At 46.2% G+C, this 18803-nt stretch overlaps 1 protein-coding gene across 8 annotated transcripts in view; it reads right to left on the bottom strand.

The window, feature by feature from the left end:
• Window positions 1-18803, bottom strand: part of LOC147429139 (uncharacterized) — a 271770-nt gene that overhangs the window by 171591 nt on the left and 81376 nt on the right. For 5 of the 8 annotated variants that reach the window (XR_015185826.1, XM_086495403.1, XM_086495404.1 and 2 more), the window contains exons 1-4: window positions 14147-14354; window positions 13207-13287; window positions 12826-12995; window positions 12406-12542 (exon numbers count right to left, since the gene is read on the bottom strand). Coding sequence is in view for 7 of the 8 variants with exons in the window: in XM_086495403.1 (XP_086351529.1) it covers window positions 12406-12542; window positions 12826-12995; window positions 13207-13287; window positions 14147-14221 (463 nt within the window). In the remaining variant the exon portion in view is untranslated. Of the gene's footprint in view, window positions 1-12405; window positions 12543-12825; window positions 12996-13206; window positions 13288-13549; window positions 13782-14146; window positions 14361-18803 lie in introns of those variants that run through there. The other 3 variants (XM_086495407.1, XM_086495405.1, XM_086495402.1) reach the window with 3 other exon arrangements.

Genomic DNA, 18803 nt, shown 5'->3' with positions numbered 1-18803 from the left:
CCTACCCTAAACTCTCGACCCTATCCTCCCCTACCCTCCCCTCTCGCCCCCTACCCTCTCCCACACCCCCTCTCGCCCCTACCCTATACTCTCGCCCCTATCCTCCCCTCTCGCCTCTACCCTCTCCCACACCCCCTCTCGCCCCTACCCTATACTCTCGCCCCTATCCTCCCCTCTCGCCCCCCTACCCTCTCGCCCCTATCCTCCGCTCTCGCCCCTACCCTCCCCTCTCGCCCCTACCCTCTCACAGAAACCCTCGCCCCTAACCGTCCCCTCTCGCCCTAACCCCCCACTCTCGCCCCTACTCTCTCTCAGCACCCCTCTCGCCCTGCCCTCTACTTGCCCTACTGGTTCGATTTTGCTGCCATAAATTGTGTTTTGCAGCAAAGCTAAAGCATCACGTGCTTTTCCATTGCCAGCCTAAATCGTTTTGCAGAAGAAAATCCAACCTGGCCTTTTCTTCCACATGGCCTGTATCTGAGTGCTTTTCCATCACTTGCCTACTCAACGGCTCTGTTTGTCAAACTTCACTACTCAGAGGCTCGGTTTGTCATCCGACCTCAACATAGCAGGGGGTAGCAAGCAACAGGAGAAACAGCAAGAAGGAAGTAGCAAGAAAAAGGTAGAGTTGAAGAGGAGGAAAGCTCTGGTTGCATCAGAGAGCGAAGCAGATGAAGTATCTGCAAGCAGCAGCAGCAATGACATAGAGGACTTTACCTCCAGTGACCCAAGTGATGAGAGCTACAAAGCAGACTCAGCAGCATCTGATGATTCCGATGTCAATTCCGAGTCAAGTGCATCCACTGATCAAGAGGAACACTCAAAGGTGGCTCAGAAAAAAGAAAAGCAGCAAATTATCACTCATGAAATCAAGAGGCCTGCTTCTTCAAAAAATCGCACAACATTTTCATTACATTTTCATATGCAGCAACCTCGACCATCTCTCAGCGAGGTGCTGTCGACTGCTCAGCTACGGACTATGGGCCTCACAGAATTGGCTGATGCAAATTTACCTGATACGGTTCCAGCAGAGCTGATACATCAACTGTTGAAAGACTTTCCAAAGGTCCGGGGCCACAAGCTAACAGCTACAAGGCTTGGCCATGCCATGGGTATAACCAACTTTCCTGCTGTGAAGTCTACTACTCGCACTTTCTCTTTGCTGTCCAAGGATGTGACAATTCAAGCATGTCAAGAGCTATTGAGTTCGGATCACCCAAATTATGAGCGAAACAGACGGCTTCTCGCAATTTTTAGGTATTACTTTCTGGCTCGAGATGCCAAAGAAGACAAGGAAAAAACTGATCTTCTCACTACATTCGCCCACTGCGACGGGCTATACTGTTTAATCCACACTATCCCATGTGGATTCCACCAAATTCTCTTCAGCTCTTTGCAGTCTAGGGCTAAAAGATTTCGGGCCCAAGTGCAGTCTGTGCAGTTAACTTTTAGATGTTTTGCGGTGCCTCTCTTGGCATGGATCATAAACATACCTATTAACATAAATGAAGTGGATGAGGAACAGGGAACCTCGAAAGGGAAAAGGAAACCCGTGAGCATGCAACTAGACCCCACAGTCACCAAGAAAAAGAAGATCAAGGCGAAAGTGATGAAGGATACAGTGAAGTCTCTACTCTCCTTGCCAGTTTCTGAGAGACAGCAGACTAGGGTACATTTTCAGCGTCATACGTCTACTGCTACACCTGGTTCTGCTGTGCCGACACCAGTGTCTACTGCCGCTCCTCAGGACAGGATGGTCACTTCACCCTTACAGGATCCTCTTCCTTCTTCTCCCATCTTCACTCATACACCGGTCAACATATCACTCGCTACACCTACAACAACAATCTCTGAGGCACCTTCTACACCGAGTGTCCCTACTTCTAGCTCGCCGGTTGTGCCACCATCTGCACCTACTTTTAGCTCGCTGGCAGTGCCACATGTGCGCCCTCCAGCATCACATCCATCTGAGGGATCTTCAGGTAGGACCGACTCCACTTCTCTGTTTCAGCTTTCAGAGAAGTTGCTTCAGGACTCCAGAGCTGCTATTGCCACCATCGAGCTAGGCGTGGAGCAGCTAGCTACAACCCACCAGCATCACTCCGCCACATACGCAGCTATGGAGGGATCCCTGCGAGTTGCCGAGAGTGCCATCGCAGATCGAGATGCAACGATTTTTGCACTACAGCAGGCATTGAAGATAAAGTCGAGAATTATTGATGACCTCAAAGCACAGGTGCAAGGATTTCAAGAAATGCTTATGTATGATAACAGGCCTACCTAGGCTACTGTGGGATATGGATGGACTAGGCCAGGGATACAGGTCCAGAGTCTAGCTACCTTTGCAGCGCCAGCAGGTCCCTCTCAGCCCTCTCAGCAGTTCATGGGACACTACCCAGCAGGTCCCTCTCAGCCCTCTCAGCAGTTCATGGGACACTACCCACAGCCCCATTACTTCACTCAGCAAGAGTCTCAGGTCCATATGCCACACATGCAGAGCCAGAGTGTTCCTTGCTGTGACGGTGTTGCTGGTGCACACCGCCATGGTTGCGTTACTAGGCGTCCGGAGTTCACTTCAGGGCAGGTACTCCCATCCGCTGTGCAGTAGATGGCTGCTACAACCACAGGAAATCAAGGTATGCACAGCACAGGACAACAACCGCATGGTTAAACTATTGATCTGATGGCTCCTCCCGATCCGGAATCTTCTGGAGCAGCAGTGGGGACGACCCTTTCCCTTGGGTGACAGGACTGTACTCTTACCTCATCTTTCATGGTACATATAGTTACTTTTGTAGTTTCATTCAGTTTTGGCTCACCGAGATGGTGACCAGTCTTGTGGCGGGCAACCTGTAGCCTGCTACAGTGTCACTTCACAGAACAGGCAGTTGGACAGTTAGCTACAGTTGGTCTGGTTCACACTGGACGGACCCTTTGGCTGGAAGTGACACGTGGCAGGGTACCTACGGTGGTCTAGTGGACGTCGTGGCCAGGTCATCACCACCACTCAGTTTGGAGATAGACTTAGCTGGCTGGACATTTATGGGCCGTTGGTGGCTCTTATGGTTGTAGATATGAGTAGTCGTGTTTTGGGGGCAGTTCTATCTTATCTTGCACGTAGTCGTCTAGAGAGTCTTACACAGAGCACTGCTACACCATCCATGCACATCTGAGCCTCGACACCCCATCTTGTACCTGTGAGTCCTGGGCTGGAGCTGAGTGTGCTGCCACTCTAGAGTCTGTACAAGGTCCTTTGAGTTAGTCGAGTCCACATGTTCTGGTCTACTGTTGTGTCTCTGTTATTATGTTATTATCCATTGTTTCTTGTATTTCATTCTGTTGAGAGAGTTTCTGTTTGTTGAGTGAGATTGTCACGCACATTGCACTGGGGGACACCCACACTGTAGAGAGCACGACACATTATCCGCGCTACAGTTGTTCCTATGGTACCTTGATCTTCTGTAGATCTAAAACTGCTTCCAAGAAAGCTTCATCAATATCTGAGAGCAAAGATTTGGATTCTTTCATGGCACTAGGGGATGGCTTGTTAACAGTTGCAGACAAGGTATCCACTGGTGTGAGAATGTGTGGGGGAGTTGAACTTGATGGAATGCTAAGACCGAGAGCGGCTCTCTGGGCCCGGGTGAGGACGCCCAATGGCTCCTCTGCCAACTGCGGCGGCTTATTTTGAGGGGTAACCACGTGGGTAAAAGGAGGCGGCTGAGAAACAGTGCTCGCTGCTATCAAGTTGAGCTTGGGAAAGGCAAACTCATTCTGGCTTTGACTTGAGTTCGAAGCCGTGGATGCACGAAGTTTAGGGCAATCCTTACTGTAGTGATCCTTTGTTTCAGGGCAATGACGGTGTGAGCGGGATGAAAACACACACAGCGCCTCTATAACGACCCGACACACACTCTTGGGAAGATACACACACACACTATGGGGCACCACTCGGCTTACACAACACACCTGGCCGAGACAGGGAACACACCTCTGGAGTGAGAGGAGAGAGACTATCCACTTGCCCACTCCACACAGAGACACACACACACACACACACACAAAAACAAACTCAGCTCAAAAGAGAAGAAATTCTGATGTTTAGATACAAATGAGCTTGGGCCAACACCAATGGGGCAAACAGCTCCACACAATATGGGTAAAAGATACCAGATACAATCACAAATTGGAGAAGAAGCTTCACTCACCGGAGAAGATTACACAAAAAACAGCAGAAAAAGAGTGAGGAATTTGGCAAAATGGACAGCGCCATCGCGTCCGGAACAGCCCAAAACCCCAGTCTACAATGTCAAAGTGCTCAAATCCGACCTCGGATGAGCAGTTTACGGCCAAAACAGGCTCCAAAATGAGCAAAAACACACCTGCGGCTGTTCCTCCTCTCTTCTCCACATTTTTTCTGGTCTTCTCTCTCTTTTTTCAGTTCCCACACTTAGCTTTATTACTTGGGCACCCTTGGCCTTTTAGATGACCTCAAACGGACCCCGAACAAGCCGAAAACTGACCTCGCAGTGCATAGTTGTCACCTTTTTGCATCATCCGCACACCTGGCACTCAGCTTTTTTTCAATAATGCATCTCGCCACCACGTGAAGTGGCCCCAAAAATTGTTCCTAATGATGACCTTTCTGCATAATTATCACAAGGAAACACCCACGCTGTGTCCGTACTTCTCCACGTGCAAATATTGACCCCGTTCAGCCTCCTGATGCCACTAGATGCCATCTGACGCACCTGCTTACCTCATGTCTTCGGCCCGCGGATAGCTTCCTCGAGAAGTTTTACGCGCTAACAACTCCTCTTTATTATAGAAAAAACACAGTGGTACTGGTAATAGTGAAAATCGATGCACTATATACACCCTGTCCTACCTGTACACATGTGGGCCCCATGTAACCACCTGGCTCTGAAAAATGGGCAATTCTTTATTTGATGCACCATGCATGGGTATGTACATATGCACAATCCCTTGCTCCAAAAACTCCTGACATAATTTGCCCATCCCCTAGCCTGCTAGAGCATTCATGCTCAGCAGCAACAACACTAATAGATGCTCATTCCACCTGGATCCCACACAAAAACACTTGGCATTCCTTGCATCAAAAGCTTAATCAAGGTTCCACCTGGTTCCCAAGGAAAACCTGTAGACATGCCATATATCAACTTTGCATCAAGAAAACCATCAATTACTTTGGCATAAACATGCATATGTAAATATATCTCCCTCTCCATAGCTGAGAGGTCTCCACTGATCATTTGTGTCATCAATTTCAGCTTCTTTGACAACTCAACCTTGGTTTGCATCAGCCCTTCAATCACTTCATAAGACCCTTCACTTTCATATTCAACCTCATTTGCAAATGCGACTACACCAGACTCCTGGATTCCTTTGTCCATCAAAAGAAATGCAACATCAGCATCCTCATCACTGCTGGTAGTACTATCACTATCCTCATCAGTCAGTGTGGAATAGTCTTCATCACTAGACTCATCCTCATCTTCATAACGCTCCTCCAATCGTTTCCTTGTGTCCATATTATAAAGCTTCTTGGTACCTGTCTTTCCATAATGGCTAATCGTACCATGTCGCCAATCTTGAACAGCTCCCACTGCACGTAACCATGGTCTGCCCAGTATAATAGGATATGCTCCCAACCCTGTTGGCATCACATGAAAATCAACCACTGCCTTTGCATCATATGTCTCCACTTCTAAGCTCTTTACAACACCCAAGCATCTTACTTTTTGATGGTTTGCCAATCTGATCCGAAAACCTGACACCCCAGCCACTGTGAGACCCATCTTCTCAACGCATGAGTGTGTTATGACACATATTTGGGCTCCGCCATCCACATAACCTTGTCCCAAATTTTTCCTTTTATGCCACACATCTACTATTGGACAAATGTCTGGTAGCTCATCCATTGCCAACACCTTTACTGAACCTCTCTCTGGCTCTTTCTCCATTGGGTTAACCATCCTCTTCCACTGTCGCTTTAGCTTAGGCACCATCTCTATAAGCTGCCCAAAAGTAACATCTGTCTTCCTGCTCGTCAGATCCTCCTTCAAGTCATAGCTTAATTGCCCATCCCCTAGTGGAAAATCTGAAACATGAAACTTTCGACGAGCTCTCCTTTTCCTCTTGGCCTTGACATCCTCGCCTTCATGGCTCTTTCCTTTCTTCTTACTAGGACCTGGGGCACTTCTTCCTTCCTTATCCTCTGTGGTCCTCTTCCCAATAGGCATCACTAATGTATCCTCTAGCTTTGATGCCTTCTCCAAGGTGACTACACTTAGCACTTTTGTCTTTCCCTTTTCCTCCTGGGTCAGTCCACTGGTTCCTTCGTCTCCCTTAATTTCGATGCCATAATCATTTGATCTAGTTAGCACCTGTCTTGGCAATGGATACATGTCTCCCCCCATCCTTGGTGGCTTATCACATTGCGGGCTGATGTGACCCAACTCTCCACAATTATAACATGTGGGCGTCTGCCTCCAAAACCTACTATTACTTTGTCCAGCACCATTCCTAGGTCTTTCTTCACCTCCTGGCTGATTTGCAAACCGCCCTCGACCTCGATTACTTCCCACTTGACCTAGCATGTTTAGGCTGAGATTCTTCATCAGATCAACCACTTGCCTCATGTCTTGCCTTAGGCCATCATCTTGCACTGCTGTAGTGACCACTGCTGGCATAACCTGAGTAGTAACAGGAACCACTGGTTCATGATGAACCCCTGACATGCGCCCTTGTAAAGACTCTATAGGCTGAAATTCAGACCTCATTGGCAAAGACTCCACCCCTAACTGGCTCATTTTCCTCAGCTTCCACTCTTTGTTCCTTGCTACCTCTAGTGCATCTTCATATGTCCTAGGCTTCTTTAGCTCTACTCTCCAACGTATATTCTCCCAAAGACCAGCCAAGAACCTGTCCTTCTTCATCATGTCAGGCGGGGGTACCTGTGGTGCTAAAGCCTTGCACATTCGCTCCCATGCCAATGAAAACTTACGTATGTACGCATCTACTGGCTCACCTTCCTTTTGCACCAAAGCCTGTACTTCTTGCCACACTTTGTCAGGGTCTTCTATCTTCACAAACTCCACTTCCAATCCATGCCTTAGATTGTCCCAACTCAATCTTATAGGTGGATCAGCCATACGCAACTCCTCTTCAAATGCTTTGGACCAAGCTCGTGCATCACTCTTCAAACAAATTTGGAGAAGGCGTAACATTTGCGTAGGGTCATGAATTTGGTTGCTAATGCAGGCAACCTCCATCTTTTCCAAAAATTCTTCCACATCTTCATCACTTCTTCCATGAAACTCGGGATAAGAGAAAGCCATGGCTACCCAAATTATGATGCTTTGAGAACCCCTTCGAACACACGTGCAAGAACCCAAAACTTTTTACTACCCAATCCCCAGAAACCTCAATGGAGCTCAGCTTTAGATAAGGACAAACACATGCACATCAAATGAGTTTTCATAGTTGATCATCGGAATTACAACAGGCAAAGGACATTCCAGGATCTCTCTCAATCTTCTTGGCCCAAATATAAAGACTATGCGCTGCTGGAAAAAGATCTTCCTGGACACATGAACATTAATCTGAATTCTTTGAGTTAAATGAAATGGAGTGAACTGAGGGCCATTTTGATCATCCATTAAAGCCAACCATGAAGCTCCCAAGAAGGCACACCTGACTCAACCTCTGATTTTGCCAAAATTTCAGCAGCATAACAGCATAAATGGCTCAAAATACCAAAAAACCAGCCATCATAACTTGGGAAAATTTCGACAGAGTTTCCCCAGAAGTAGAGCAGTAGGAACCCAAAATATAGACTGTCTATGTATGCATAAACTGTCAACAATAGAACCCGAGCATCAAGTAGGACTCACTAGTACATAGCCTATGGCGAGGTCACGAAAAGGGTGCTCCAGCTACCTGTATCACCGAAAGGATCTCCACATTTGAGAATCCCCCAGCTCAATAAAAACCTCACGCTATTGACCCTCACACGAAAGCTAATGCAAATCGCGTATAGTCAAGTCTCAGAAATGACTATCTTCCAGACCAAGTCTCAGAAATGGCTGGGACTGCCAAATAAAACCATATATGGCTCCACAAAGGCGTACAATGGCAGTTTCCACAAGTAACGTACAATCCAACAGACAATGCGCTCAAATAGGCGCCAAGTGATGCATTCCCACAACAACTGCAAGTGACATCACTGCTAGTATATCACTGTACTCCAGCTACCTGTACCTGTGTGAATCACCTGTACTTGTACCTGTACCTGTACCTGTACCTGTAACCGTAACCTGTAACCTGTAACCTGTAACCCCGAATCTCGAAGCTCGAAGCTCGAAGCAGAAGGTACTCGAAGAAGATCCTCCGTGGGGGCACCAAAAGAATGTGAGCGGGATGAAAACACACACAGCGCCTCTATAACGACCCGACACACACTCTTGGGAAGATACACACACACACTATGGGGCACCACTCGGCTTACACAACACACCTGGCCGAGACAGGGAACACACCTCTGGAGTGAGAGGAGAGAGACTATCCACTTGCCCACTCCACACAGAGACACACACACACACACACACACACACACAAAAAAAAAAACTCAGCTCAAAAGAGAAGAAATTCTGATGTTTAGATACAAATGAGCTTGGGCCAACACCAATGGGGCAAACAGCTCCACACAATATGGGTAAAAGATACCAGATACAATCACAAATTGGAGAAGAAGCTTCACTCACCGGAGAAGATTACACAAAAAACAGCAGAAAAAGAGTGAGGAATTTGGCAAAATGGACAGCGCCATCGCGTCCGGAACAGCCCAAAACCCCAGTCTACAATGTCAAAGTGCTCAAATCCGACCTCGGATGAGCAGTTTACGGCCAAAACAGGCTCCAAAATGAGCAAAAACACACCTGCGGCTGTTCCTCCTCTCTTCTCCACATTTTTTCTGGTCTTCTCTCTCTTTTTTCAGTTCCCACACTTAGCTTTATTACTTGGGCACCCTTGGCCTTTTAGATGACCTCAAACGGACCCCGAACAAGCCGAAAACTGACCTCGCAGTGCATAGTTGTCACCTTTTTGCATCATCCGCACACCTGGCACTCAGCTTTTTTTCAATAATGCATCTCGCCACCACGTGAAGTGGCCCCAAAAATTGTTCCTAATGATGACCTTTCTGCATAATTATCACAAGGAAACACCCACGCTGTGTCCGTACTTCTCCACGTGCAAATATTGACCCCGTTCAGCCTCCTGATGCCACTAGATGCCATCTGACGCACCTGCTTACCTTATGTCTTCGGCCCGCGGATAGCTTCCTCGAGAAGTTTTACGCGCTAACAACTCCTCTTTATTATAGAAAAAACACAATGGTACTGGTAATAGTGAAAATCGATGCACTATATACACCCTGTCCTACCTGTACACATGTGGGCCCCATGTAACCACCTGGCTCTGAAAAATGGGCAATTCTTTATTTGATGCACCATGCATGGGTATGTACATATGCACAATCCCTTGCTCCAAAAACTCCTGACAACGGCAAGGAGGGGACCCTTCTGGCAGGGGGAATTGCTTTGGTAATGCCCATATTCCCCGCATCTGTAGCACAAAATGGGCCGATTTAAAGGGCGAGTCGAAGTGCGAGGTGGTCCTTGCTCCATGGAGTTGGAGGTGGAGACATAGAAGCTGTAAGGTGAGGAGGGAGCATGGGTGTGATAAAAGCTCTGAGAGGGAAAAGTGCTCTGCATACCTTGCATTGGAGGGGCTGACAATAAAGGTGGCATGTGGTGTGGATGGCCACATGGAGAGACCATGTTGGATGCACGTGCTTACCCTTGTTGAAAACTAGGACCAAGACTTTGCTGTATTTGTCGCAACCCCTTGAGGTAGTAGCAATCCTTGTCTTCATGCCCCGACTTTTCGCAGAAGTGGCAGTAAAACCGAAGGGGACAGTCCTGTGGAGGGTGTCCTGGAGAGTGACATGAGCTGCACCATACCATAGCCTTAGTCTCCTGCTGAGACCTAAGCTCTTCTAGCTCTCTCTTCATTTGATCCAAAGCGTCGTGAGGGATATTGATTTCTCCTATTGAAGAGCTCTCTGTAGCTTTAGGGCTTCAAATTCTCTACGCAACGAAGTCAATGGATCAGCAGGACTACTTTCCGAAAACACAGAGGGAGTCTCTATGGAAAAGGAGTTGCTGAACAGCTTCCTAGCCCCCTCTATCCTAGTAGCAGCTGCAATGAACTCCTCGAGAGTGGCGTCGGGTCGGAGACTCTCTCAGAGTTTTTGCTGAGAAGTTTTGGGAAGCGCCTTCTCCACCCACTTTTTAACCATGAAATCACCGGGTTGTTGGGGGAGCTTGGCCACCAACGACTTAGTATTAGTCATAAGCTCTGCAAAAGTCTCCTCTGGCTTGAGCACCATGTTGGCCAACTCATCCAACACCTTCTCCTGGTAGTCACCTGGCCTGAAAGTTGCACAGAACTGCTGTCTTAAGGCTGCCCAAGTTGCAAAATGGTTCTCTGCAAACTGGCTGTACCACTTATCTGCTAAGCCATCCAAGGTGGATGGAAATAGTACCAAATAAGCATCTTCTCTGTTCAGACCACGACCCCTACAAAGAGAGACAAACCTTCTTGCCTCGTCGTCAGCATCTTCTGAAGAGAGTCCTTTGAAGGTAGGGAACTTGATATTTACCTTGGCCAAAACACTAGCTAACGGCTCCATGGCCCCTTGTGTAGCCTGTTGCACAATAGCCTGCTGTTGTAGCAGAATAGGAGAGAGCTTTACTGGAGAAGGTGATCGAGAAGATGCGGAACTGGATGAAGGAATGGGTGATGTCGTATGTGTAGGTATAGGTGATGAGGTTGATGGACTTCTACAAGGTGTCAAAGGTCGTCTTCTGTGATAGTACTTCAGAGGGCTCAGTAGTGCGCTTTGACGCTCGACTGACCGCCTTGTATGTGTCATGCAGTGACCACCAATCCAACCAACTTTGGCAAAAAAGGGCCCTTCACTGTGGGCTGAACAACAAAGGTCTAGACTAGGACAAGTGAGGATAATGACCAGACCACCTGGTCCAAGACCACCAATGACTAGACCACCTAGCTGGACCAAGACGAGGAGAACTGTACCAAGGCGAGAAGGACTGGACCAGGACTAGGGACTAGACCAAGACCAGAGACGAGGACCAGAGACTAGGGACTAGACCAGGACCACAGAGGAGGACCAGAGACTAGACGAGGACGAGAGACGAGGACCAGAGACGACGACGAGGACTGGTTGGACCAGGGCGAGAGAGGACCAGACCAACAGACTAGCAACCCAAATGCAAGCAAAGGGGCGAAGCTCGGTAACAACGAACTATCTTCACGATTTGTATCTCCACAGAGAGTGAGACTTCATGTGAGGTCCCACCGTGATCGCCAAAATGAGAGCACCTGTAGCGCGGATAATGTGTCGTGCTCTCTACAGTGGGTAGTCCTCAATGCAATGTGCGTAACAATCTCACTCAAACAGACTGAATAGAAAGGAACAATAGACGTCAACAAAGCTCGCAAAGACACAAAAGCAGACCAGAACATATGACTCGACTGCCTCAAAGACTGATGCAGACCCTGGCGTGGCAGCGCACTTAGCTCCAGCCCAGGACTCACAGGTACAATGGGGGTGTCGAGGTTCAGATGTGCCGGGATGGTGAAGACGTGCTCTGTGTAAAGACCCACTCTAGGCGACTACGTACAAGATCAGAGGTGAAGAAGATAATCCCGATGACCAACCGCTACTATTCATATGTAACACCATAAAGGGCCACCAACATCTCATAAATGTCAGCCATGTGGTGAGCCGGCCACGAGGTCCACTAGACCACCGTCGGTAGGTACCCTGCCACGTGTCACTCCCGAGACCAGAGGGTCTGTCCAGTGTGAACCAGACCAAGTGTAACCTACTGTCCAACTGTCTCTCATGTGAAGTGACATTGTAGCCTTGCTACAAAGGGTGCCACTTTAAGGGCAGAGAAGGGCTAGGGCCCTTTAGTGATATTAGCTTTGATACAGGAAAAGCATTTCAGTAGTACCTGGTTCACACGTCCCCTATCTTGATGAGGTGCGAAACAATAGTTATCCTTGATAGGAGTACACACTTCCAAAGTGGCTCCTAGCTATCATTGCTATTCCTTATGTTTTAATCAGTCATTTCATGTAGTCATAGTGCCAACATGCAGAGGTAAGAATGTTAAGAAATCCTAACAAATGATTAATAACCTTTCAATTGGAGAGTGTGCTAATGTCTTAAGGATACTAGAGAGGCTCACACCATAATTTCGCTAAGTAAGCTAACAAAGAGATAAATACCAGTCAAAGACTTCGAGCCAATATGCTGTATAACCATTTGTGATGTTCCGTCAATCTCCATCACATGCTCTTCTTCTGACATAGGAAGTTCTTTGAGGAATGAACGCTCATTCTTCTTCTTCATGTTGCACAACGACCTGTTGATTGTCAATCAGGGACTGTTGTTGTTTTAATTCTATTTGAAAGATGTCGTCAATTTTAGTTCTAAGAAAAAAGCATACCCATCAAGAGCTAGCTAGTTCAAAGATTCCAAATGAAAAAAAAATCACAAAGTTTTTGTGTTCCAAAGCCTTATGATAGAAGATTACACACCTAGCCAATCTAGTCATCAGTTTCAAACATATCTACTAATGTCTACCCCAGACTAGGGTGAATATTAGTAAAAGCGAGAGCGAGTTAGAAAGAGATACTCTTACATACGTCTCAAGAGCTTCAATGTACTTGTCATAAACTGGAAAAGGTAAGCGCCCTGAAGTTGATGCCGTTAACGTCTCAAACTGAGGATAGACACATATGGCATCTGCAATAATGGGGATGCACGGAGCTATTCGCGCGAAAGCTTCGACACCAACAGTGTTTTCCACCTCAACCTTGATGTCAAAAGCATGCAGATACTTCAGCAGCCACCAGAAAGCAAAACTGGAAAAACCCCGGGGGCACCCTTCTCCTTTCCACATGATTAAACCACATAATGATTTTAAGCGTTGATGTCCTAAATGCATTGCCCAATTTACAGGATACAGTATTTAGCACCTGGGATAAGATTGCAGATTATTTTATATCAAAAAGCAGTAGACGCACCAGAAATGGCATCAGATCTGAAAAAAACAACGATACATCCTCTTCGGCTTCATCATTTGCTGGAGTCTTTTTGCACTCCACCTGCAACAAACAATAACGCCCCTCATAAAAATCTATAGAGAAGTCAAACAAATGTAAACTCTTTAAAATCACACAAAGGAAATGTAGATGAGCAGAACATAGGCATGCCAGACACATAATATTAAGTTTGAAGAACTGCACCTCAACCGTCATAAGACAAAAACAGATTTACATGTCAGATTAAAGGAGAAAATAAGAAGAGAGTTTGTAAGAGACATAATATTAAAGAAAGGGCAGAATAAATGTGAAGGAAAGGTGAAACCTTGTTATCTTCGTCGTTTGCTAATGGTGTTTCCCAAGCGACCATAAAGTCAAAAGTAAAATGTCGAAAATCAGAATCATGTAGAAAATTACTATCCTGAGTCAGCTGTGCTAGAGCTTGAAAGCAGCAATATTCCAAAAAACTTTGAGCAGCCTCAACAGAGTGCTTTGCAGGGCCTTGTTGTGTCTCCTTAAAATCACATTGTAGCTTTTGCAAACTGCAATAAAATACCCTAGGCATAGATTTCATTAAATTAAAGCATTTAGCTCATTAACCAAAAAATCTGTTAAAAAACCAAACTCATCGTACATGATAAAATTCAAAGTGCTTCACTTTATCTCACTATACCAACAGCATATACTAGGCAGGGGAAACACACCTAACAACAATCAATCATGACATGAGCACTCATTGAGATCCAAACACGAAAAAAACATGTGCAAGCTGCCCTCTGTAAAATGTGACACACTTGGAATGTTGAATGGACCAAACAGTGTTAATGCAAAACAGCAAAGAACCTGCCTGTATTCTTGTATAGTCTTCATAAAGTCAGAAGGAAGCTAATGTAAAAAAAAAGGGGAATTCCTTGGAGCATACCCAACAAGAGTACATACTTGGCAGCCTTATCCAGAACTGCTCAGGCAATACGAGACAGCTGACAGAAGATTTCATCTATTTCATCGGAGGGACTGCAAGCCTTCTTACATTTATCCTCAATATCGCGCTCAGATGAATGCTCCTGTTTCTGTTCCCTTGGCAGAAACTCTGTGCTGATATCATCCCCTGAGAACATCCTTTAAAACTAATATACCTGCTTAGCACAGTAAGGGAATAGACAAATCAGCAGACGTCTTGTTTTTCTTAGTTTGTGCAAAAAATATGCTACCCTTGAAATCTTATGTTTTGTACAAAACCAAGCTGCTTTTGAAACGTGTCAAACTATATCGTGTATGTATGCGTGCACGCAGCCTCTAAAAGTGTTGCACGCAAATGCATCCCAAATCACATGTGCTTTACTACTCAAGCTCCCTCCCAGTCTAGGCTCTCACGTAATCCAAGCTCTGTGTCCGCCCCAGCTTCCAACTCCACATTCCATCTCCAAAGCAACCTCCTTGACATTGCGTAATGCTCAAGCAATCATGCCCTCTCACCATTTTGTGACAGATTGGTCTCATAGGTCATTTTGGCTTTTCGAAGACGTTAACATAACATTTCATATCTCTCTCTCTCTCTCTCTCTCTCTCTCTCTCTCTCTCTCTCTCTCTCTCTCTCTCTCTCTCTCTCTCTGATCCAGCTCGACACCAGGAGGACATGGATAGAGCCGCCTCAGGAGTTGAGCACGAAGATGGCTTTCTATAGAGAGCATCTTCTCCACCTCACAGGAGATGGGTTTGTGATTCGACCCAGCTACATGGACACACATATGTCTCATGGTTTGCGTTGTGCCATTGGTCAGATACGCACATCCTCACATCAGCTCGAGATTGAGACTGGTAGATTCAGAGGGATACCAGCAGACAGCAGGATATGCCGATTATGCCAGAGAGAGCCAGAGACAGAGTTGCACTACATATGTCATTGCACAGTGTTCTATGAGATACGGGGGCGTTTCCACTGCTTATTCAGAGAGGGTTTTGGTCCTCTATCTAGGGTCATGAGTTATGAGGATCAGAGATGTCTTGGACTATATCTACTTGAGTTACACAGGTATAGAGACACTTTACTGGGGAGAGCTAGAGAGAGGCAGTCCCAGAGACACGTTACAGATTTCTTTTCACTAGATATGGGACAGCCAGAGGAGCAGCCACCACTGCAGAGCTCGTCCCACACTCATTCGACCACTACTGGCACTCTCATCGACCGAGCATTGGAGCTACAGAGATACAGACGACCGCGACTGAGGAGAGGAGCTCCACAGCATCGACGGAGACTACAACAGAAGATTCGAGCCATACTCTCTCGACATCGAGAGTGCAGATGAGGATGGATCCTCACCATTTCTTCCATCTTTGTTTCACACACTGTTACATCCAGTTTACCGGGTACCTATTGTATCAGCTGCTACACCCACGTAGTTTTAGATTGTAGTAGTAGTAGTAGTATTTTGTTCCACTTCTAGTTCTTTTGTACCCAGACATGGTATTAGATTCACTATTTTGTAACTGATTGGTCTCATAGGTCATTTTGGCCTTTTGAAGACGTTAATATAACATTTCATTTCATTTCATTTCTCTCTCTCTCTCTCTCTCTCTCTCTCTCTCTCTCTCTCTCTCTCTCTCTCTCTCTCTCTCTCTCTAGAAAAGAGATCAGGGCAGCAAGAGAAAAGGGGAAAATCACCTTTTATAGAGGAGGGAAAGTAGTGGTTCTGGAAAAGCGCTCATCATGACGGTGCAAGACCTATGGGGCGACGCTCCGGATAGCGGCGTGGAATTGTAATGGATCATATAGGCTAGATGTAGGTGCCTTTGAAGACAGCTTTAGGGACAGAGACATAGTTTTCTACTCAGAGACACCAGATACCGGGACAGCTTATGCCACATGTGAAGGGTTATTTATGGGAAACACCTGGTCGACCAGACAAGAGATCTCTATGGGGTAGCCGAGGTTCAGGAGGAGCAGCAGTCTTATTTAAAGAGGATCTGAAACCACTACTATAGATTATCAGGAAAGATGAGCAAGCAAGGTATATGTGGGTGAGAATGAGAGCCGAGACAGGTAGATTTCTATACACCGCTATATGCTAATTCCCTCCAAGTACATCAGTCTACTCCTCACCTAAAGGACAGTCCCCTTTCTCCATATTGAATAATGACATATGGGAGTTCTCTAGAGATGGAGACATCGTTCTCTTAGGAGACTTTAATGCCAGAACGGCCAACTCTCAAGCAGTATTCTATGATACTTCTGAGGAAATGCTCAGAGAAGTGGATTTATAACAGAGGGGGCTTACTAGAAACTCACAGGATAAAGAACACACTGAATATAGGAGACATCTCATAGAGATGGCAACTATACATGGTTTGGCCATACTTAATGGTCTAGAGAATTTTCCTTTATCTGGGGGATTCACATGCTTCCCGCACAGGCATGGGACCAGTACAGTGGATTATGTCATGACTTCACCAAGCTTTATTTCTAGTATCGAGGACTTTAAGGTGGGACCCAGACCGGTTGGGATTGCAGTGGATCATGCTCTCTTGACCTTATCAATCTCCTTCCAATACAATGCCTCTCAAGTACAAAGGAAGAAGACACACACAAGATATACTTTCACGCCAGAGACTGATTCAGTCTATGTGGAAAAGATCTATAATAGGATGTGGGCAGCCGAGCCAATATATATTGTAGAGGAGATTACTTCTCAGTTAATAGAGATACTACATGGAGCAGCACAAGAGGCATACCCACATACTCAACCTGATCAGAAGCGAGGATCTGGGAACATGCCTCAAAACAGTTGGTATGACGAGGAATGCAGAGAGACGAGAACCCGGGTCCAAAAAGAGCTTACACTTGGGATCATCACATATAAGCAGTCTCGGATTGCTCTTCGGCGTATAGTACGTCGCAACAAAAGGGCATTTTTAGCCAAACTGGAGAAGGATTTATATCAGCTCTTCTTGAGTCAGGACTCACATGAGGCCTGGAGTTTATTTCACGAGCACTCACCGCCTCCGACAATTACTTCTACTGAGATTTGGAATCAATATGTATTATATATGGTATTTGGACAGCCTCCATTACCAAATCCGCTAGAGCCATGCCCTGCTACTAGTACTTTCTTTACTACGGAATTGGTGAAAAAAGCCATTGATAAGATGAAGACAAGAAGAGCATATGATCATGATGGTTTAGTAGCAGAACATCTGATCCATGCCAGGGATCTACTTTCACAAGTCCTTGCTCGTCTGTTTAATCGGGTCATGTGTGAAGGATTACCTGAATCTTGGAAATTATCTACTATCGTACCTATTTTCAAGTCAGGGGATCCTATGATACCCGGGAACTACCGTACCATTATGGTAGGTCACACATTGACCCGACTGTACGCATCCATTCTTGAATAAAAATTGAGTAGATGGGTAGCGAATGAGGGCATAAGGGCAACAGGACAAGCTAGACTCAGGAAGGGTTATTCCACTTTAGATCATATTCTTACGCTCAGAGCCATTATTGAGGAAGGAAGAGCAAGCGAGAGAAGGATGTATTGTTGCTTTGTGGATTTTCGGAAAGCTTTTGATACAGTACCAAGGGCCAGATTGATGCGCAGGATGCAAGAGTTAGGGGTCCCCAAAGAGATTATTTGTGGGATCATGGCCTTATACGGGTCAGTAACTGGTTATGTACGTACTCCAGAAGGGGATTCCGACATTGTTCATTCCACCGTTGGAGTAAAGCAGGGATGCCCACTATCCCCTACTTTATTTGGTATGTACATAGATTAGGTATCAGATTACATTGATAGAGAGGTGACAGAGGTGCTCAACTTGCAAGGTCATGGATCGCTTTGTTGTTTTATGCAGATGATAATGTATTGATAGCAGAATCACCAGATGGAATGCAGAGGCAGCTAGATGCATTACATAAATTCGCGGAGGGCAGTGGACTGTCGGTAAACTTGGGTAAAACCAAAGTTATGGTGTTTAACACCACACCGCAGTGGGTTAGGAGATTGGCACCTACATTTGCATATGGCCAGGATACAGTAGAGTACACAGATGCATACACATACCTTGGTGTGGTATTTGCAGGACCGAAGTTTACTCTTAAGAAATCAGCGGATGCTAGATCGTCCACAGCCTCTGCGGCCTTGGGAGGGTTGGAGAGCATGTGTTCACAAGTGCAGTTTCAGGAACCACGAACAAAACTTTGGCTCTTTGATACTGTGGTGGCTTCGGCTATGCTTTATGGGGTCCAGATTTGGGGACCATCTATGGATCAGGACAATTGGAAGTCAATGGAGAGACCTTTGGTATCTATGATTTCCCGATTGATTAGAGCCAAGGCCTCCGTACCACACGCGATTACCCGAGCGGAACTAGCTGCCCCTCCGATAGAAATTGAAGCTCTTACCAGATCAGTGTCCTTTATACATGGTTTGTGGGATACAAATAATTGCCAATATACTAGACTGGCCCTCGAATCCTCTCGACAATTAGCAATGAAAGGGGATACATCATGCTGGTATGCGCAACTGTCCTCGTGGTTTCAGAGACACGGGTTCAGTATGGAAAGATTACCCCCCTTCCACTAC

This window comes from Adiantum capillus-veneris, chromosome 22, assembly GCF_014529385.1.
Source record: "Adiantum capillus-veneris isolate H3 chromosome 22, ASM1452938v2, whole genome shotgun sequence".
NCBI classification, from domain to species: domain Eukaryota; kingdom Viridiplantae; phylum Streptophyta; class Polypodiopsida; order Polypodiales; family Pteridaceae; genus Adiantum; species Adiantum capillus-veneris.
The sequence above is the reverse complement of the archived record's forward strand: the minus strand, read 5'-3'. Positions and strand labels throughout refer to the sequence as shown.